The 22,596-nt window shown below is 46.4% G+C and overlaps 1 protein-coding gene across 1 annotated transcript in view; it reads right to left on the bottom strand.

The window, feature by feature from the left end:
- LOC122931395 (mitochondrial intermediate peptidase) overlaps positions 1-18,886 on the bottom strand; it is a 101,433-nt gene extending 82,547 nt beyond the window's left edge. The window contains 9 exon segments of the mRNA XM_044285469.1: positions 4,732-4,780; positions 5,849-6,005; positions 8,236-8,418; positions 10,516-10,579; positions 12,099-12,185; positions 13,732-13,820; positions 16,099-16,239; positions 16,241-16,273; positions 18,665-18,886. Coding sequence (XP_044141404.1) covers positions 4,732-4,780; positions 5,849-6,005; positions 8,236-8,418; positions 10,516-10,579; positions 12,099-12,185; positions 13,732-13,820; positions 16,099-16,239; positions 16,241-16,273; positions 18,665-18,886 — 1,025 coding nt within the window.
- Between the last annotated feature and the right edge of the window lie 3,710 nt (positions 18,887-22,596).

Here is a 22,596-nt window from a genome sequence, read left to right as displayed (position 1 = left end):
CTGACATGAAATCAGAATAAGGCTACTTCCACACTGGCGTTTTGGCTTTCCGTTTGTGAGATCCATCATAGGCTCTCACAATCGGTCCGAAACGGATCAGTTTTGCCCTAATGCATTCTGAATGGAAAAGTATCCGCTCAGAATGCGTCAGTTTGCCTCCGATCAGCCTCCATTCCGCTCTGGAGTCGGACACCAAAACGATGCTTGCAGCATTCTGCTGTCCGCTTGACGAGACTGAGCCAAACAGATCCGTTCTGGAACACAATGTAAGTCAATGGGGACGGATCTGTTTTCACTGACACAATCTGGCACAATAGAAAACAGATCCGTCCCCCATTCACTTTCAATATAGTTCATGACAGATCCGTCTTGGCTGTGTTACAGATAAAACAACCGGATCCGTTCATGACTGATGCATGCGGTTGTATTATTGTAGTGGATCCGTTTTTGCAGATCCATGACAGATCCGCCCAAAATGCGAGTGTGAAAGTAACGATTAGGATTACCATAATTATTATTATTTGCCAAATGCCAGAATAATGAGAGAGAGAGAATGTTTTAAGGCATTTTTATTACTTTCTTTAATGTCATAAATTTACCATGCCTTTAAACAATTCTGGACTGCCCATGATGATGTCATGTGTTTGGAAGCTTCTGTTAGGTTTGGTGGCAACATCTGAGAAAGGCCTCATGCACACGACAGTTTTTTTTCACGGTCCGCAAAAACGGGGTCCGTGATCCGTGACCGTTTTTTCGTCCGTGGGTCTTCCTTGATTTTTGGAGGATCCACGGACATGAAAAAAAAGTCGTTTTGGTGTCCGCCTGGCCGTGCGGAGCCAAACGGATCCGTCCTGAATTACAATGCAAGTCAATGGGGACGGATCCGTTTGATGTTGACACAATATGGTGCCATTTCAAACGGATCCGTCCCCATTGACTTTCAATGTAAAGTCTGGAGTTCTTTTATACCATCGGATTGGAGTTTTCTCCAATCCGATGGTATATTTTAACTTGAAGCGTCCCCATCACCATGGGAACGCCTCTATGTTAGAATATACTGTCGGATATGAGCTACTTCGTGAACCTCAGATCCGACAGTATATTCTAACACAGAGGCGTTCCCATGGTGATGGGGACGCTTCAGGTTAGAATACACTACAAACTTTGTACAAGACTGCCCCCTGCTGCCTGGCAGCACCCGATCTCTTACTGGGGGATATGATAGCACAATTAACCCCTTTAGGTGCGGCACCTAAAGGGGTTAATTGTACTATCATATTCCCCTGTAGGAGATCAGGGCTGCCAGGCAGCAGGGGGCAGCCCCCCCCCCCTCCCCAGTTTGAATATCGTTGGTGGCACAGTGTGCCAACCACCATCGGCCCCCCCCTCCCTCCCTCTATTGTATTAAATCGTTGGTGGCACAGTGTGCCAACCACCATCGCCCCCCCCCCCCCTCCCTCTATAGCAGTAACATTGGTGGCAGTGTGCGGTCTCAACAGTAGAAGATTCATACTTACCTGCTTGCGTGTCCGGCCGGGAGCTCCTCCTACTGGTAAGTGAAAGGTCTGTGCGGCGCATTGCATAATGATCTGTCACTTACCAGTAGGAGGAGCTCCCGGCCGTTCACAGACATCGCAGCAGCAAGCAGGTAAGTATGAATCTTCTACTGTTGAGACCGCACACTGCCACCAATGTTACTGCTATAGAGGGAGAGGGGGGTGGCGATGGTGGTTGGCACACTGTGCCACCAACGATTTAATACAATAGAGGGAGGGAGGGGGGCCGATGGTGGTTGGCACACTGTGCCACCAACGATTTAATACAATAGAGGGAGGGAGGGGGGGGGGCGATGGTGGTTGGCACACTGTGCCACCAACGATATTCAAATTGGGGAGGGGGGGGGTCTGCCCCCTGCTGCCTGGCAGCCCTGATCTCTTACAGGGGAATATGATAGTACAATTAACCCCTTTAGGTGCCACACCTGAAGGGGTTAATTGTGCTATCATATCCCCCTGTAAGAGATCGGGTGCTGCCAGGCAGCAGGGGGCAGTCTTGTACAAAGTTTGCAGTGTATTCTAACTAGAAGCGTCCCCATCACCATGGGAACGCTTCTGTGTTAGAATATACTGTCGGAAATGAGTTTTCACGAAGTGAAAACTTAGATCAGAAAAAGCTTTTATGCAGACGGATCTTCGGATCCGTCTGTATGAAAGCAACCTACGGCCACGGATCACGGACACGGATGCCAATCTTGTGTGCATCCGTGTTCTTTCACGGACCCATTGACTTGAATGGGCCCGTGAACCGTTGGCCGTGAAAAAAATAGGACAGGTTATATTTTTTTCACGGCCTCGAAACACGGGTCACGGGCGCGTTGTAAAAACGGTGCACAAGCCGAGTTTTCTACGGCCCCATTGAAAGTCAATGGAGCCGCAGAAAAAAAACGGAAAACGGCACAACGGCCACGGGTGCACACAACGGTCGTGTGCATGAGGCCTTAGGCCAGGCGGACGCCAAAACGACTTTTTTTTCATGTCCGTGGATCCTCCAAAAATCAAGGAAGACCCACGGACGAAAAAACGGTCACGGATCACGGACCCCGTTTTTTCAGACCGTGAAAAAAAACTGTCGTGTGCATGAGGCCTTAGAGACACACCTGTGGATGTATTTAAATACACACCTGAAACATGGGCTGAAAGGCCACTCTGCCAGAAGAAGCCATTACTCCAAAAGAAACATAAAAAAGCCAGATTAATTTTTGCAAATCCTTACAGGAAAAAAGACCTACATTTTTGGAGACGTCCTGTGGTCTGACGAAACTAAAATTGAACTTTTTGGTCATAATGACCATTGTTACGTTTGGAGGAAAAAGGGAGAAGCTTGGAAGCCTAAGAAAACCATCCCAACTGTGACACACGGGGGTGGCAGCATCATGTTGTGGGGTTGTTTTGCTGCAGGAGGGACTGGTGCACTTCACAATGGCATCATGAGGAGAAGATGATGTGAAAATACTGAGGCAACATCTCAAGACATCAGCCAGGAAGTTAAAGCTTGAGCGGAAATGGGTCTTCCAAATGGACAATGACCCAAAGCATACTGCCAAACTGGTTACAAATAGTGATGAGCGAACTTCTGTTTTAAGTTCGGCGTCTAAAGTTCGGCTTCCGGTTAGCGGAGAATCCCGATATGGTTCCCGATATGGATTCCGACTTCCGTTGTGGTCCGTGGTAGCGGAATCAATAATCGGCCATTATTGATTCCGCTACCACGGACCACAACGGAAGTCGGAATCCATATCGGGATTCTCCGCTAACCGGAAGCCGAACTTTAGACGCCGAACTTAAAACAGACGTTCGCTCATCACTAGTTACAAAGTGTCTTAAGGATAAAGTCAATGTTTTGGAGCGGCCATCACAAAGCCCTGATCTCAGTCCTATTGAAAATGTATGGGCGAAGCTGAAAAGGCAGGTGCGAGCAAGGCGACCAACAAACATGGCTCAGTTACACCGGTTTTGTCAGGAGAAATGGGCCCAAATTCCGACCTACTATTGTGAGAAGCTTGTGGAAGGATATCCAAAACGTTTGACCCAAGTCACACAGTTTAAGGGCAAATATTAATGAAATGTATGTAAACGTTTGACTTTGCAGAAAGTAATAAAAATGCCTTAAAACATTCTCGCTCTCTCATTTTTCTGGCATTTGGCAAATAATAATAATTATGGTAATCCTAATTGACCAAAAACATTGAAAGATATTGAGAAAAACATGCATATGTGTCTTTATATATAATGTATGTAAACTTCTGGTTTCAACTGTGCCCTGTACAGTATCATCCCCCCAGATGTGCCTATTTTAGTAACTTCTTGCAGTATATTCATCAGGAGAGTGTATTTTCTTAGAACTCTGCCCTGAGCCGTTCCACTGTTATTCCTCCAAGAAATTCATGAATAAAGGGGGTCATTTATCAAACTGGTGTAAAGTAGAATTGGTTTAGTTGCCCATAGCAACCAATTAGATTACTCCTTTCATTATCCAAAGGAGCTGTGAAAAATGAAAGGTGGAATCTGATTGGTTGCTATGGGTAGCTAGGCCAGGTCTACTTTACACCACTTTGATAAATGACCCCCCAAACTGACAACTGGGTGTTACCAGTAGCGGGTGTGACTGACATAGTACAATCAGTGCTTTGACAAGGAGATAACACCCAGTTGTAATACATATTTCAGAGAAGGACACAATGCAGAGTAGGATAAGAAGCTCCCGAGGGGCGATTCCCCAAGGAATATTTACTAAAAGAAAAAACATTTTAACAGAGGAGGAGACTTGTCCTCGGTTTCCCGGTAATTGTACTTATCCTATCCAAGCTCTGTAGCGTGCATCGTCATGTTCCCCGCAGCTCCACTCCTGCGCGCTGGCTCCTGTTCCTCCACCTTTCAGTCCCCTGGCTTGTTTTCTTCCAACCAAGGCATGGACACTTGCACTGCTGCAGCCAATGACATCCCCCAATTGACCCACCACCACTGAAGCCTGTCACTGGCTGGAGAAACGGAGGTGAGCATGTCCATACCGGACCAAAAATAAAACAAGCCTGGGACTGGAAGATGGAGGAAGGGGAGTGAGCTCACCGCAGGAAGGGGCTGCCAAAACAGGACAACATCTATACCTCTGTCTATGTGAGGGAACTGGAGATCTGTAGATTCCCCACCCCCGACACTGAAGGTGGTAACTCACCGTTCTCGTAGTTTGCTGGATAGCTTTTCAAGAAACTGCATCACGGTCTCTGTCAAAAACAGACAGAAAAAAGTCCTGTAGTAAAAGGTATCACACAATGCGGATAAATAGTTCATGTCCTATTATGTCAATCCTACAGGGATGCACAGGGCAATGATCGGGAATGAATCATTCCCTCTGTATGGAGATGAAGGATCACTACTGCGATCATTATTCCTCACACAGATTCACTGTTTGTCGGCAGTACATCCCTGTTTGCACCGGGTGATGTGCTGCCGACAAATGATAATATTAGATGAGGTCACCCGATGAACCAGTGTTTCTTCAGTCATTGGGGGATCTTTGTGATTTTTATAAAGGGCAATTATCAGGAATAGGCTTTGTCCGAATTTCCCCCCAATAATTGTCCTGATCCTCGGCCTATGTTAAAGGCCCCTTTGCTCCATCCAAAAATAGTCCAGTTTAAAGGGAACCTGTCACCGGGATTTTGTGTATAGAGCTGAGGACATGGGTTGCTAGATGGCATCTAGCACATCCGCAATACCCAGTCCCTATAGCTCTGTGTGCTTTTATTGTGTAAACAAACCGATTTGATACATATGCAAATTAACCTGAGATGAGTCCTGTACATGAGATGAGTCAGGGACAGGACTCATCTCAGGTTAATTTGCATATGCATTAAATCGTTTTTTTTACACAATAAAAGCACACAGAGCTATGGGGACTGGGTATTGCAGATGTGCTAGGGGCGATCTAGCAGCCCATGTCCTCAGCTCTATACCCCAAATCCAGGTGACAGGTTCCCTTTAAAGTAAGTCAATGTCATATCTTACTTTTTACCCTGAATCTCGGTTCTGAGCCCATGCCAAATGTAAGGGTTAGCCTACATGTACACGAACGTTTGTGTTTTGCGGTCCGCAAAAAAAAACGGATGACATTTGCGGATCCATTGTAACAATACCTATCCTTGTCTGCAAAATAGGACGTTCGTGTGCATGTAGGCTTAGATACATGGTTTGGTTGGAGATACCAATGAATTATACAAACGGTCAACTAAGTACAGAGCTCAGTAATTCAGTTGGGTGATGATCTCAATCTTCTGTAACCCTAATGTTACCTGGAGTCTTTGCCATGGTCCCAAGCAATGCTCTGTGTGCAAATGTTGGATATCCAACAAGCTGAGCCAACTCATTCCTACTACTGAGCAACTCATCCAAGCACTTCATCTGCCTGCTGTTGGGGTAAAGGAAGATCTTATAAGCAGCTTCCCGAACCTGCAGACAGAGAGGAATAATGTAATATCACATTGTGTACAATGCAGCAAAGGCAACATCTCTAATGTGAAAGGTCTTTTTTTTTTTTCTTTTTTTTTTTTAACAGGAAGAATTTGGAAGGGGGACACTGTTCTCTTAGATACTGATGTTCTATCCTTAGGATAGGTCATCAATATCAGATCACTGGGCATGCAACACCCTGCACCCCCGTCAATCAGCTTCTTTCGACATTGTAAGGCTGTGTCCACCGTGTAGTTTCCATGGCCGGCATACTGCAGCAAAGCTTCCATCAACTTAAATGGAGGGGGAGCTGCAGTACCTACACAGGGGACAGAACCCTGGGCTTCCGGTTCCATACACTGCATATCTTCTGGCACCAGCCTGAAACAGCTAATTGTGTGGGTATTGGACCCCCACAATCAGGATATTGAGAACCTATCCTAAGCATAGACGATTAAGCGCTGAGCAGAAGGAAGAGAATAGGAGACACTGGCGGCGCTGCAAGAAGAAATTCACTGATGTCCTTGTATAGAAGAAAACTACTTTATTGATCACAAAACAACTAGTTTCAGGGTCAGACTAACCATTGGTCATTTTGGTGTATTTACCTGATCGGTCCGACCTCAAAAAGCGTTGTTTTGTCATCAACAAAGTATTATTGACGACTTATCCTCAGGATAGGTCATCAGTATCAGATCACAGGGGGTTCAACACCCCAGACAACCCGCCGATCAGCTGTTCGAAGAGGCCGGGTGCTCAGTGAGTGCCGCAGCTTCTTCCTAGACCACGTGATGTCACTGTACATCGGTCACATGGCCTAGCTGCAGCTCAGCCCCATTGAAGTGAATGGGGCTGAGCTGCAATACCAAGCACTGCGCCTACACTAGTAGTGGCGAACCTATGGCACGGGTGTCTGAGGCAGCATTCAGAGCCCTCTCTGTGGGCACCCGCACCCTTGAAAAAGTCTATTGTGTACCAATATGCCTTGGACTTTTCCTGCCATTCATCAGCGCAGGGCGCACTATGGACAGTACAGGCAGCGCACTGAATGTAGGCAGGCTGTTACAGTTAAATGATAGCGTACATGGAAGATATACTATATCGGACCGTAGTATTCAGGTTAAAGTGCCATGTTGGCACTTTGTGATAAATAAGTTGGTTTTGGATTGCCAATCTGGCACTCGGTCTGTAAAAGGTTCGCCATCACTGTGCTATACGATGTACAGCAACGTGCTTGGAAACTCCTGTCCACCGTTCTCCATATACTGAAATGTTTTCTGTGCAAGGTGCATTGGCCACAATCTTTTGGACCTTAAGCTGTGTTCGCACATTGCAGTCTTAACTGTGGTTATTGGTGCAGTACCACAGCAAAAACACAATATGACTGTAATATGTGAACACAGCCTAAGAATCCATTCAGATGGCCGTAAGGGCTTCGTGCCCGTATTGTGGCCCGCAATATACGGGCACCAGCCGCGTGCACTCCGTGGTGAGGATGCGGGCCCACTGACTTGAATAGGTCCACGATCTGGAAACAGATAGGACAGCTTTTGTGGAATGGAGGCACGGATCATAAACCCTCGGATGCACTTCCATGGGCTTTCAGGCCCGCGCCTCCGCACCGCAAAGGATAGGACAAGTCAATGGGTCCACATCCACAAACGGAGTGCACGCGAACGGTGCCCGCGCATTGCAGTCCGCTACCTGAGAATGGAGCATTTCTGTTTATCTGAATGGACCCAAATAGGACAACCCTGAACTGGAGAATGTAATTGCCACCACTAAACCTTGGGGGTCTATTCACACACAGCAATTTAAATACAGACATTTCTGCAACTAAGAGTCTAAGTTTAATACCTGTGAATGGGGTAGCTTTTGGACTTTTGCCATTCCAATTCAATGTGACGGTCGCAGAAATTACTGTGTGTGAATAAATCCAACAAGGGGCTTAAAAAATAATTTTCCTCCCTTCAGAGCCCTTTCTGCTGTTTAGCAGAACCAAAAGGGCTTATATGTTTAATCTGCAGTTTGCATCAGGTAGTCATGTGGCCAGACCTCTTCCTGCCGCCAGTCAATATAGTGGGCACGTTAGGCCCATAGTTCAGCTTTAATAGGGCAACGTACATATGTCCTGATCTAAAAGTACCTGGTTCACTATACCATGATGGAAAAGGACTATAAGGACAGAAGGGTGCCAGCCATATAATACATACCCCGGTAAATCACTTACCAGGTCATTTGGACAGTCTGCATTTAATCCATTGATCTGTATGTATTTCCCATCCCAGGAAAAATGGGAGCGGATATGTTCTGGTATAACACTGATATCTATTCTATTTGGCAGGCTGGATCCCATCAGGAAGTTGTTACTTAGGTCTGCAATCACCATATTCAAGTTGACGGCCTTCTGACGCTGCATTGAAACACAGAAATTGCTCTTTAGATACGGATGGAACAGACGGTGACCAAATGTTCTATACCCAGGGAATGTAAACCTGACATAGGGTTGGTAGGTACGCACTTGCTGCTGTCCTTTAGGGGACCCTCGTTAAGAAATAATGCTAAAGACACATTTCTGCAAAGTTATAGGGGAGTGACTTACAAACCGCTCAGATGCCTTTATGGGGGTATTCCTGAAAAGACAACTATTTTTAATATGAAGCCACTACGTGGTTTAGCTGATCACAGTGGGCTCAGCTTCCCTTCTTACCACTGATCAATCTATTATCACCAGGTGACTGTAGCATTAACCGGCAGTCATTTGAATAAATGGCTGTCCGTGTAATACACACAGATGAAAGGTTTGCCCCATCTGTGGCATTAATATGAGAGAACCCCCTCTAGCTAGGAATCAATCGAGCAATTAGACACAAAACGATCCTCAATGCAAATTAGGGCTGCACGATATATCGAAAAAATAATCGAATCGCGATAATTGCCAAATGCGATATGGCGATTTGGCCGACCCGAAAATGCTGCGATTATATATGAAGGGGCCCAGCGCACATAACTGGCTTTGTGTGTAAAGTATTTTACTACTGTGTGAAACAATCTCTCTCCTATTGATAACATGGCCGCCTCTGTACTCACTGTCACTATGAATGCACTGCAGCGAACGGCAGCGAGCGGGCCGGCCGGCGCGTGACTAACGTCAATTAGTAACGCTCCTGCTTCCTGAAGTGGGAGGAGCGTTACTAAGTGATGTCAGTCACGCGCCGGCCGGCCAGCTCGCTGCAGTGCATTCATCGTGACAGTGAGTACAGAGGCGGCCATGTTATCAATAGGAGAGAGCTTGTTTCAGAGTTCAGACAGTAGTAAAAAACTTTACACACAAAGCCAGTTATGTGCGCCGTTTAGGACACATGAGGGGACACATAGGGCCATGAGGGGGACCAACATAAGATGCTATATGTGTGTCATTCCACAGATCCCCCAGATAGCAGCGTCCTCCACAGATCCCCCACATAGCAGCGTCCTCCACAGATCCCCCACATAGCAGCGTCCTCCACAGATCCCCCACATAGCAGCGTCCTCCACAGATCCCCCACATAGCAGCGTCCTCCACAGATCCCCCACATAGCAGCGTCCTCCACAGATCCCCCACATAGCAGCGTCCTCCACAGATCCCCCACATAGCAGCGTCCTCCACAGATCCCCCACATAGCAGCGTCCTCCACAGATCCCCCACATAGCAGCGTCCTCCACTATATTTTTAGCCCCCTAGAACATGTGATTATTAGATCGCTTATACCACAAACTGAAATGGCTTACTATTCCAGTCTGTTGTGCAGAGTTTAACAGGAACTTTACTATATGGCGGGCCTGGGAGCCTTCATAAAACTCCTGGCCGTCACAGTAACCAAATAGCTCCTGCGATCTTGTTGCTTGGTGGCTGTTCGGGCACCAGTAGCAGTCTGTTCCCAGTAAGGCTCCTTTCACACTAGCGTTCGCTGGTCCGCTCGTGAGCTCCGTTTGAAGGAGCTCACGAGCGGACCCGAACGCAGCCGTCCAGCCCTGATGCAGTCTGAATGGAGCGGATCCGCTCAGACTGCATCAGTCTGGCGGCGTTCAGCCTCCGCTCCGCTCGCCTCCGCACGGACAGGCGGACAGCTGAACGCTGCTTGCAGCGTTCGGGTGTCCGCCTGGCCGTGCGGAGGCGTGCGGATCCGTCCAGACTTACAATGTAAGTCAATGGGGACGGATCCGTTTGAAGATGCCACAATATGGCTCAATCTTCAGGCGGATCCGTCCCCCATTGACTTTACATTGAAAGTCTGGACGGATCCGTCCGAGGCTATTTTCACACTTAGCTTTTTTTTTGCTAATATAATGCAGACGGATCCGTTCTGAACGGAGCCTCTGTCTGCATTATTACGATCGGATCCGTTCAGAACGGATCCGATCGAACGCTAGTGTGAAAGTAGCCTAAATAATCACTGACCACAGCATCTCAAGGCTTAAATGTCCATAATACATACAGATTTATCATCTCATATAAGAAGGAACTGACCTTTTCCTCATTCATGTGGATTCCACTGATTTCAAAATCAATTAAAAATAATTCAGCCACACGTCTGTAAAAGAAAAAAAAAAGAAAAAAAAGGATCACACTTAAGAATCAAAGGGATATTCTCATCTGCCACATTTATGGAATCTTTTGGAGGATATACTATAAATGGGGGACAGGTGCAGGTTCCACAGGTAGGAAAGGGCAGTCCCACTACCAGTTTGCTGGTTCTAATTAGCGGACATCAACGTAGAGGATATCATGCATACACAAGGTATAGAGACAACAAAGTGCTGCTTATATGTGCTAGAAATGGGGAAATATAACATTACAAGGTCCTCCATCATTTCAGTGGGCGACTATGGAACACATGCTTGAGTGTGGGTGGGGTAAGGCTGACTATTCATTCTAGATTGCTATCCATTCTGATCCCGTCACAGACGCAAACACCTGGCCAAGTATGCATGTCTTCTGAATGGGGAGGAGAGCAAGTTGGGAACAAGACACCTCTGGTGGCGACTGATAGCCCTGAGAACAAAAGGATCGGGTATGTTCAAATCCAACTACCTGATCATTTTCTCTATAGTTGGGGTAAATTCAGCATGCCCCCATACACATCAGTTGAATTTAATGAATCTAATGGGTTGTGGTATCTAGAACTTTGATGACATATTGCTAGGATATAGCATCAAAGTCAAATAAGTACGGGTCCTACCTCTCAGACCTGCACCTATCTCCAAAACGGGACTCCGAAATTAAAGGACAGCGCACCGCTCATGCACTTTATTCATTTCTTTGGGAGTTCTGAAAAAAGCCATGGGAACACGCTCAGTTATTTTCAGAACTAGCATAGAAATTAATGCATGTGCGGCTGCTCTCCACTTACTTCAGGTATCCGATTCTGAAGACAGGTGCAGGTCCAAGAGGTGGGACTCGCACCTATCTGACTTTGGTGGCATATCCTTGCAATATGCACCTGATGTCTCAGATGAGACAACCCCTTAGGCTAAGTCTACACGACGACATTTGTCGCGCGACAGATACGGCGCAACATTTGTCGCACAACATTTTGTTGCACTAATGTCGCGCGACAATTTTTATAATGGCAGTCTATGGTGTCGCACTGCAACATGCTGCGACTGCGGCGCAACAGTCGCAGAAAAATCCACCTCGAATGGATTTTCTGCGACTGTTGCGTCGCAGTCGCAGCATGTTGCAGTGTGACGCCATAGACTGCCATTACAAAAATTGTCGCGTGACATTAGTGCAACAAAATGTTGCGCAACAAATGTCGTCGTGTAGACCTAGCCTTAAGATTTGCTCTTTGCAATGGGTCTCCACTCTGGCTAATAAAGGGTCAAACAGGACACATGAACACGGGTTGTTATCAGTGGACAATTCCTTTAAGTACTTTTACTTACAGGTAATTTACTGGAGGGCATATGCACATTTTTTTTTGTTTAGTTTTTTTGTAAAGACTTCCACATAAGAGGTTACCTTTAACGCCTTCAGCATGACTAACTTGCTAGAGGAATTCCTCCATAATATACATACTACTATAACTATCATTTAAAAACTGATCCTACCTGGTTTCTGGATCGAGAGAATCCATAACAGATCGGTTTTCCAGAAGTTTTCTCAGACTTTCGCACAATTCCACATTTGTGTTTAACCTAAAAAATGCATAACAGCTGGTAAACATCAGAATAACACATTGGGGCTGAACAGCATTGCAGGTAAGGGAGGGGAATGTTCTGGGAGCCAGCAGTCAATGAAAACCTGCAGCGGGTATCAAAGGGGTTACATTCTATGTAATACATATTAGTGGGCATCAAGACTATTGCATACCATCATATATAGTGTACATACTATGACTGCCTGATTCATTGATATTCCCCGGGACTGAAGCTGATCAGTGGGGGCGCAGGACCCCTTCTGTTCTGACATGTATGACCTTTCCTAAGGATAGCTCAATACTTCGGTCCCAGAGAACACCTTTACACGGAACATGTAACCTAGTTTGGGGGCAATAAACCACCAGCCCGCCAATGTACACTGTCCATGGTGGATTAGTGGTCTCAAACCAGGTAACATGTTCCCTTTAACCTCCTAATAGTTTTGCACAAGTGCTCCAGCAGTAGGGGGAGGCTGCTCATACCTCCAGATTGGTAGCAGCTAGAGATATTGTCTTGTTTGAAAGCTGGTATTTCAAGCTTTCAAACAGAATCACAGCATTATCTTTACTATATCAGAAGATATCGCCGTTTTAAATCAGGATGGCAGTAAATGCAGATTTTACCGCATTTATTTCCGACTCAATTTCTAACTGTGATATCTCCTGCTGATGTTGTGCTAATTCTGTGATTCAGGTGTTGTACAAAAGCTTGGACTGCTAACGTTCAAACAAGACCATGGTGGTCATTAAGACGGGCGTTTTAGACGACGGTCTTAATAAGCCCCTGCGCTGGAGGTAGAGCCGCCGAAGTTATGTAGAGGCACCGGCCTCTGGCTAACTTCGGCAGATCCACCACCGCCAGTGCAAATTTAGAACATTTTCCACGCCTAAAACAGGCGTCGAAAATTACGAATGAGACAGGCCTGCCAGCCCTCCTACTCCACACCCACTGTTTAAGACCTATCGTGAGTGGGGAAAAATTGCAGATTTCGGCGCAAAGAAATATGCCTAATATAGACGTATTTCAGTTAGTAAATAACCCCCATATGTCGAGATGCTACCAATCCGGAGATATGAGCAGCCAAACATGAGTGCAGAACTAGACAACATAGGATTTATTTTCAGTCTGTAACCAGGGAGACATGCAGGTCTGCACAGGAGCTGCGAACACAAGACTGTTTGAAAAGTTGTCTCCTTCTCCTTTCGAAATGCATTAGGAAAGACTGAAACTGGTCATAAAAATAGGAGCTGAATAAAAGATCGCCAGAATGGAAATAGGTAGCTGACAGACAGATGAGGCGAAATAATCTGAAGAGTAAATATCCATGGCCTGCTTAAAGAGGTAACCTCTTTGTATAATACACCCCCCATCTGCAGCAGGGGAATGCAGCACTGCACGCTAGCCATTCAAACGAATGCAATAAGTGGCCGGCAACATCCTCCAGAGCAAGAACTGCACATACATGTAAACACAGCAGCACACACATGTAGCTATAGAACACGGCATCTAATCTTTAATACACAGACAGACACAGGTCACATACTTCTCCACCATGGTACCTATGTTCCTGCAAGCTTCCTCAGCTGCGTCTCTGAATGAAGGATCAGGATGGGCGACTTTCACAAAATCAGCCTGCAATTTTAAATAAAATGATTACTACCCAGGATTACAGCTATAAAGGGTTAAAGGGACCCTGTCACCATGAAAATGCAAAATAATCTGCAGGCAGCATGATATAGAGCAGGAGGAGCTGAGCAGATTGATATATGGTTTTGTGGGAGAAGAGTCAGTAAAACCTGTATATAGCTCATTTAGATTCCTGCTCCTTCTGGGCTTTGAAGTCCAGGAGGCGGTCCTATCAATGATTGACAGCTCTCTCTGTATACACAGTCATAGAGGGCAGGCTGTCAATCACTGATAGGACCGCCTCCCGGACTTCAGAGACAAGAATGAGCAGGAATCTAAATGAATAATACACAAGTTTTACTGAATCTTTTCCCATAAAACTATACATCAATCTGCTCAGCTCCTCCTGCTCTAAAACATGCTGCCTGCAGCTCAGACTCCATGTTTAATGTGTCAGGTTCCCTTTAAAGAAATTTTCCTGTACTTAGATTTTGATGGACTACTCTCATGATGGGACGTTATATTCAGATTGGTGGTGGTCCGACACCCCACATCCCCACTTATATGTTTCCGCCATCCATCGGCACCAGAAACTACACAGTGGATGGAGCTGGAACACGAGGTTCTGCTCACTGTGTAGTGGCCGTATCGGGGTGCTGCACTAAATGGGAGCCGGGCTGCGGTACGCCAGAGCCTTCTGTCCCCTGTATAGTTTCTGGCGCTGGAGACTGTGCAAAGCTGACCCCCACTAATCTGATATTGATGTCCTACCTTCTGGATAGGCCATCAATCAAATACAGGAGAACCCCTTCAAGGTGGTTTCACAAAACATTGTGTAAGGGGGGGGGGAATATTTAGATTTTTTTTTCTTAATATTGACTTTTCTTTTTCCATTGTAAAAAAAAAAGGCAGTGTTAAGAAAAATGAATTAAAGGATAACTGTCATTTTTTATTTTATTTTCTAGTTTATTAGAGCTAGGCATGTATACCTGAGTTAGTCTGTCAATGATTGCCAAAAGATCTGTAATTACCTTATAAAAACAGCTTTCATTAATGTCCTCTGTCCCTTTCCACTGCTCCCTTAGAAGACCGTTGCTAGGGCTCATCTGTCTCTGGCTAAGAAGACAGGAATACGGAGGGGCGGTCCTTCACACTGCATGCCTGCATTAGGCTTCAGAGTGAGGAGGCGTGTCTCTCAGTAATCCAATCTGATTGGCTGGCAGGGAGCTGCTGGCTACAGCAAGTGTGTATGGGAAGTGAGGGAAAGCAGTGTTGGCCTCAGAGAACTGGCAGAGGAGCCATCTTGAGAAGATCCTCATAATGTAGGATTCAAAACTAAGGGAAAAACTCAAGGAAAACAGTGGTATGTGAATAAACTAAAGATTGCTTTATGCATAATGCTGCTGCAGCAGTAACATATGCTAAAATGGATTTTTTAATGACAATATGACAGTTACCCTTTAAAAATCTAAATTAAAAAAAGCCTTATTAGGTGCTTCGGGTAGCTAAGCAATTATAGGACTCTGTGGTCTAGTCTCATAGTGGGACTAAAAAGTTCCACTATAGGATTAGACCAGGCAATCCTATGACTGCTTCGATAATACACTGCTATACCTCTGTATCATACCGTTCAGTATTACACAGACAGACAGTAGTTGCCATGGCAATCCATCGGTACCTGGGAATCGCAAGGGCATGGAGGAAGCCCCTTTGCTCCATAAATCCACTCCGGTGCTGTAGTCAGCTTTACCTGATGCATCTATGGATGGCACGAGCACAGCTCTGAAGCACACGCCGTTCCCATGCTGTACAAATATGGCATACCCACTACTACTACCCATACTCCACCCCAGGCTGGAGTATTACACAGTGTGGAAAGCATGTGAACTGGGGCATCCATAACCCCATTTACATGCACAGGAAAATGTCCAGATGGATTGTGGACATTGTTCTTCATGGCAGGTCTCTTCAGGCATAAGATTCAAGGATTAGCCGCACTGAAAGACAATGGGGCTAATCCATGTGTCGATCCAGAGCCGACTGGACTACAAACCGTGGCCCCGAGTTATCAAATATTAAATTAAATGCCTCCTCCACCGGTCCGTGCACGAGACTGAAGTCTATTCCACCTCGTAGACGGTGTAGATTTCAGTCACAAAACCGGGTTTTGTGACTTTTTTTTCACAGGCCAAAAAAACCAGGAGCGCGAGATGGTAAATCTTTACCCCCCAAACGTTCTGGAAAATCACAAGGACAAAGAAAGGTTTGATGCTCTTGTTCTCACCAAGTCGGCAACTTTACACAGCTCATCGCTCAGCTGGTCAAAGATCTTCACAGTCTCTGCACTGGGAGGTGTAGTACACACTTTCTCCACTAGGGACTCTGTATTCCTCAGGGCATTATTCTGAACAATCTGAAATCCTTCCTGGGGAGCGGAGCTCAGGAACACCAAACAGGCCCTGCAGAACACCGAAACACAGGCAGCATGAGATGTGAACGAGGAAGACATAACTCACTCAACATGAATGAACGGATGATTTGTCCTGTTGTAAAACAGCGCAAGCTGGAAGAATGAAAGCCAAGAGATCCAACAGGTTCCTGAACATCACAGCCCCAGATCTAAAAGGGTTCTTGAAATTCATGGCCATAATATAGTCCTGTATAGTCGTCTTTGAAAGGACATCTCATGGACCCTGCACCCAGACAATTATGTACAGCTAGCACCGCCAGGATCGGGTATATAACACTGGACATGGGTGCACTGAATGCAAAGCGCTGGCCGCAGGGGTCCGTAGCCCAATCACCTCCTTCCCTGTGGTCACTTATTCTAGTGGTCAGACCCCCGTGATCTAACATTAGAGGGGTTCATCCAGCGCTCAGGACAGGCTAATCAGCTGTCAGCCTTGTAGTGAAGGAGGCTGGTCGCTGCAGTGCTGATCCCACTGAAGGTAATGGAAGCTGCACTGTAATACCGCACTCCCTGCACTAGAAGGTTGGCGATACTGTGTAGTCCCAGCAACAGAGCTACCCCCTAAAAAGCTAGTCGGCGGGGGTGCAGGGTGTCGCATCCAATGATCAGGATAGGCCATCGCTTAGTAAAGGCTTGACAACCCCTTTAATCAACTATCCAGTAAATAGGCAATGTTTTCAGCTGGTGTATCCTTGAAGGGGTTCTCCAGGCTTTTAACACTAATGACCTATTCTCAGGATAGGTTCAGATCCACGGGGGTCTGACATCTGGCACCCCCACAATCCGCTGTTTGAGGAGACGCGCAGGGCACATGTGCGGTCTTCCTTCTCTCTTCCTGCTTGCGCCGTCTCCCCGTACAGCTGATCTGCAGGGGTGCCAGGTGTCGGACCTCCGCTAGTCTGATACGGATGACCTATCCTGAGGATAGGTCATCCATATCATTTAATGGATAACTACTTTAAGGGTCCATTCACACGTCCGTGAAAATGGGTCCGCATCCGTTTCTCAATTTTGTGGAACAGGTGCGGACCCAATCATTTTCAATAGGGCCGGAATGTGCTGTCCGCATCTGCACTTCCGGATCTACACTTCCGTTCCGCCAAAAAAAATAGACCATGTCCTATTCTTGTCCGCAATTGCGGACAAGAAAAGGCATTTTCTATGAGCGTGCCGGCGCTGTGTGGTCCTCCAAATGTGAAACGCACATTGCCGGTGTCCGTGTTTTGCAGATCCACAAAACACATACGGACGTGTGAATGGACCCTAAGGCTGGGGCACCACAGCTGTCAGGCGACCAAGGATCAGAGCGTAGTCCTAAAAATAAAATGTGGTTCCAGTGAGACTCACAAGAATGGCAAAGGGTTGGATTTTGTGCGATTCTGGGGTCCGGGGGCAATCTGCGAGTCACACTGCGACCCCATTTCAATGGCTGCACTACTACACCGCAATCCTTAGTCACGTGACAGGTGTCGCGCCCGAGATCGCCGTGTATCCTCCGCCTTGGAGGAGTAAAGCCTTGCTGTCATTTACCTTTATTTTCCCCAAACCCTTGCCCTGCCGCCATCCTCCTTGGGCCCTGTTCACACGTCACATATATGCTGCCGGTACAAAGTGAGGCAAATCTGCATCGTCTCACAGTCCCAGCACGGTGGAAATCTCATCCACACTCTGCAAAAACTACCTGCAGCATGAAGTCATCAGCGGTGCGGATTTTAATTCAGCGGCATGTCAATTTATACTGTAGATCGCAACGCCTAGGGCGAAATCCCAGCAAATCTGGATGTAACACAAGCGGGTTTTGCTGCAGATTTTCGGCCCGTGCGGACACAGCCTTTAGGGGCAGACGATTGCTGGCATCCAAGTAGGTACTACAAATAAGACCATACGAATACCGAATATGGCGGCCATTGTCAGGGGGCTCCCTTAACCCCATAAGCACTTTCATCTAAATACGGATACAGGCATTGGAGCTGGAGGAGGGGGCAACTCCTCAGAAAATATAACCCATTACACTACGCCTTGCTGCTAGATGGGTGGGGGTCCGACCACCCCATCGGACTGGATCGGCGTCGCTGTACGTGCAGTGCTGCTACATTCAAAGTCAATGGGACTGATAGAAACAGATGACTTCAGCTTCATCAGTCCCTGTGACTTTGGGTTGGGAGCCCCTATTCTAGAGAGGGGGGGGGGGGGCAATGTTTACACACATCAAGTTCAAGATCAGTCAACAGCCACCAGTGAATGAGGATCAGTCAACAGCCACCAGTGAATGTCCATAGACAATGACATCCCTTGGTGTACACTCTCACTGTCACCACTGGTGGCGCTATGGAGAGCCTCCCAGTCTACTCATTACATGTATGTCGGTGGCCTCTCTCACCGTGTTCTTGCCGAACACATCCAACCTCCGCTGCTGCTTCACATTGAAAGCCGCACCGACAGGAGACCAGCCGGTGCTGACCGAACGACACGAGGGAACACCCCCGGCCTTGAGGCGCAGGGAGCACAGGAGCCGCCGCAGGGACAGCATGGTGCCGAGCAGAGGACACCGGCTGCGATACACATGTACCCAACCTCCGGCAGCCCTGTGACCCCGGAACATAGCGGCAGCGGGGGGAGGAGCTGAAGAACGCAGGGTCAGACAACAAGATGCTGATTGGTCCGACTGATTGACTGACAGCGCCTGAAACCAGTAAGAAAGAAGCACAGCAGCGTGGCTGTCTGCGTTAACGTCTCATTGGTCTGCAGCTCATAGCATGCTGGGAGTTGTAGTTTCACAGCAGTTGATGGTTAATGTGAAGCACTTTGGGGGAGATTTATCAAAACCAGTGTAAAGGTAATCTGGTTTAGTTGCCCATAGCAACCAATTCGATTTCACCTTTCATTTACCAAAGGAGCTCTGAAAAATGAAAGGTGGAATCTGATTGGTTGCTAAGAGCCGGTTGTGATGTATCTCTTCCTTTGTGTATACACTACTTTTTTCCCTGAAAATCTCTATTTGGCAGAATGGGGCTATTCATTAAAACTGGTGCACTAAAACATTTACCCATAGCAACCAATCAGATTGCTTCTTTCATTTTCAAAGTGGCCTCTGAAAATGAGAGCAGGGATTTAGATGGTTGGTTGCCATGGGCAACTGGTGCTGCTTCCTAGTTTTAACCCCTTTAGTCCCCTTACATTTTTTAACTTATGTTTTTTCTCTATGTCTCCCAAGAGCAATTGCTTTTAGTTGTTCTGTCAACCTATAGGACCAATTGTGTTTTTTAGGGCTCATGCACATGAACATGTGGCGGCCGTGCTCGTATTCCGGCCTGCAAACTGCAGGTCCGCAATATTCTGGCACCGGCTGTGTGCACACCATATCACACATGCAGACCCATTCACTTGAATTGGTCCGCAATCTGGAAGATACGGAGTGGAAGGCCACGGAAGCACCACGGAGCGCTTCCTTGGCATTTGGGTCTGTGCCTCCACACTGCAAAAAAAATAGAACATGTTCTATTTTTTTTGCGGTGCGGACGGATTGCGGACCCATTCAAGTTAAAAGGGTCTACTTCGTCAGTGCAGGCCACAGGAACGGTGCCCGTGCATTGGGGACCGAAATTTGCACACGTTCGTGTGCATGAGCCCTTAATGGCATCATTTGATGCACCATACAATGTGTTGAGAAATATTTGGGGAATGATTTGTCGGGTGAAAAGGAATTATTGCTTTTTTTCAGTTCAGTTTCTTTGCAGTTCACGCTGTGGTAAAAAGAACGTTACCTCTTTTCTAGTTAGTTTGATTACAGTAATGCAGAGGCCCACGGGAGACGAGTGAGGTAGAGAGAATGGAGGTGGTAGTGCTCACGGTGGTGATCCTAATCCAGCGCTTCCTGGGCCCCGCAGTGGCATACCCTTTCTAACTCTTGTGACACACACTGGTTTGGGGTCTCCTGCCTGATGGTGGTTGGGTGTCGGTGCATTGTGGTGGGCAAGGCAAGTAGACGGGCACACAGCGCTTCATAATGAAGAGGCAGTAGTAGGTAACGTTCTTATTAATAGTTTCCCTGGCAGAAGAAAGAAGATAAACTCCGCTTTCCACATCCAGACACACTAAGTATAGCTCTGCTTCAATCTAATCCAGCCTGTTGATGCCCTATATCCTCAAAGGCAAAATCTTTCCAAAATGTGGTTCTACAATGCCCACTGCAGGGTTAATCATTTAAAGGGAACCTGTCACCGGGATTTTGTGTATAGAGCTGAGGACATGGGTTGCTATATGGCCGCTAGCACATCCGCAATACCCAGTCCCCATAGCTCTGTGTGCTTTTATTGTGTAAAAAAACCGATTTGATACATATGCAAATTAACCTGAGATGAGTCCTGTATGTAAGATGAGTCAGGGACAGGACTCATCTCAGGTTAATTTGCATATGTATCAAATAGTTTTTTTTACACAATAAAAGCACACAGAGCTATGGGGACTGGGCATTGCGGATGTGCTAGTGGCGATCTAGCAACCCATGTCCTCAGTTCTATACACAAAATCCCGGTGACAGGTTCCCTTTAACAGACTTGTATCTGTCTTAGTCCAATATGACTAGGGACATGAGGCCTTAGTCAAAATGCAGTGAAGTCCATAACCCAATATGTGTGCATTACCTTCACGACCAGTTGTCCTTCACCGACCAACAGGGACGGCCTGGAAACTTAAAATGGCCCTGGAAAAAATACTAAAAGTGCCCCATTTTTGTAGTCGGGACCAAATTGATGGAAGGCAGGGCCAACACAAGTAGGCAAGGCTAGCAATACCATATTGTGGCACATTATACCATCCCAAAAGAGCCAATACCACAGTCCATCACAAAATACTGCCGTCAGCAACACAAAATACATCCACTGGACAGCTGTCAGGAGAGCTCAGGCTGCACCCTGGGCATCGGCCCACCCGGGAAATTTCCCTGTAAGGTCTATGGCCAATCCATCCCTGCCAACCAATATGGCTGCTAAACCTTCGATAAAGTTATTTTCAGCATTCTCAGAGTGGATGGATGGCTGAAGTGAAGTTCCTCCTAAGCCCCAATTGCAGTACCCTAATGAGGGTTACTGCAAAGAGTTTTTATAATTAGGGATGAGCGAAGCGAGCTTTGGATCCAAGATCCGAACTTGCTTCGCTCCAAACTTCATTTTATTACTGTACAGAGATCCGTCTCCGTACAGCATTAAAATGTATGCACTCCAGTGAGGCAAAGTGAGTTATCACAGAACTCCTGCGGGATTTCAGTGAATAACTTCAGGATTTGATTTTTACACTTGAAAACTATTTTAACACTTGGTTCCGAAGTCGGCTTCGGTAACGAAGTACCAATCTGTACCAAAGCCGACTTCGGATACCTGTTTTAAAATGGTTTTCAAGTTTAATGATCAAATACCGAAGTTATTCACAGAAGTTCCACAAGACTTCAGTGATAACTTACTTTGCCTCGCTAGAGCGCATACATTTTAATGCTGTATGGAGACGGATCTCCGTACAGCATTAAAACGAAGTTGGGAGCGAAGCGACTTCAGATCTTGGATCCGAAGCTCGCTTCGCCTATGCCTAGCTATGTTAGATTGCTAAATTTAATGTTGTAATTTCCTATGTTTGTATACCTAATGGCACGCCACTGTATGAACAGTTAATGGTAAACTTCTTGGCTGACTATGTTAGGTAGCCAGGAAATGGACTTGGGTCCACCCCCTGATTAGTTAGTCAGTAGAGAGTCTAGTTCTGCCTGAGGAACAGTGAAGACCTACATCTGCAAAGTCCTCAGAGAACCCTCATCTCTGAGACTTTTAGAGCCAAGGAAGCACCTTTACAACGATAGTACTCCTGAGAGAAGGAAGTTAAAAGGTTGAGACATAACTGGATTCTACATTGCCCTGAATGTTGTAGGCCAAAAGCCCAGGACGGGCAAAGCTGTTAGTGTAGGTCCTATCTGATAGATGCCACCTTGTCGCTGGTAGATGGGCCTGACATATTCATAATCAAAAATAGGCACAAAGTGATTCTACTTTTCATATAGTACATAGATCAGTTATGATGTTTACATTTATTCATGTTTTTGAAATTTGCATGTGTCTTAGTGTATAAAGCAGTGTGCTTGTTTGCTTTTGTATTGCAGCCATGGTAGCGTGCACCTAAACTCCCCTTATACATAGTTTGGAGCTGCTCTAACTGTCTTTTGTAAAAGGTTGAGAATGACAAGGCATGGCATTCGAGTCAGTTAGACAGTATTGTGCACGTTTATGGCAAATTATGGCAAAAAGACTTTGCTGCTGTGAGAGGGAA

Source organism: Bufo gargarizans, chromosome 3 (genome assembly GCF_014858855.1).
Source record: "Bufo gargarizans isolate SCDJY-AF-19 chromosome 3, ASM1485885v1, whole genome shotgun sequence".
NCBI classification, from domain to species: domain Eukaryota; kingdom Metazoa; phylum Chordata; class Amphibia; order Anura; family Bufonidae; genus Bufo; species Bufo gargarizans.
The sequence above is the reverse complement of the archived record's forward strand: the minus strand, read 5'-3'. Positions and strand labels throughout refer to the sequence as shown.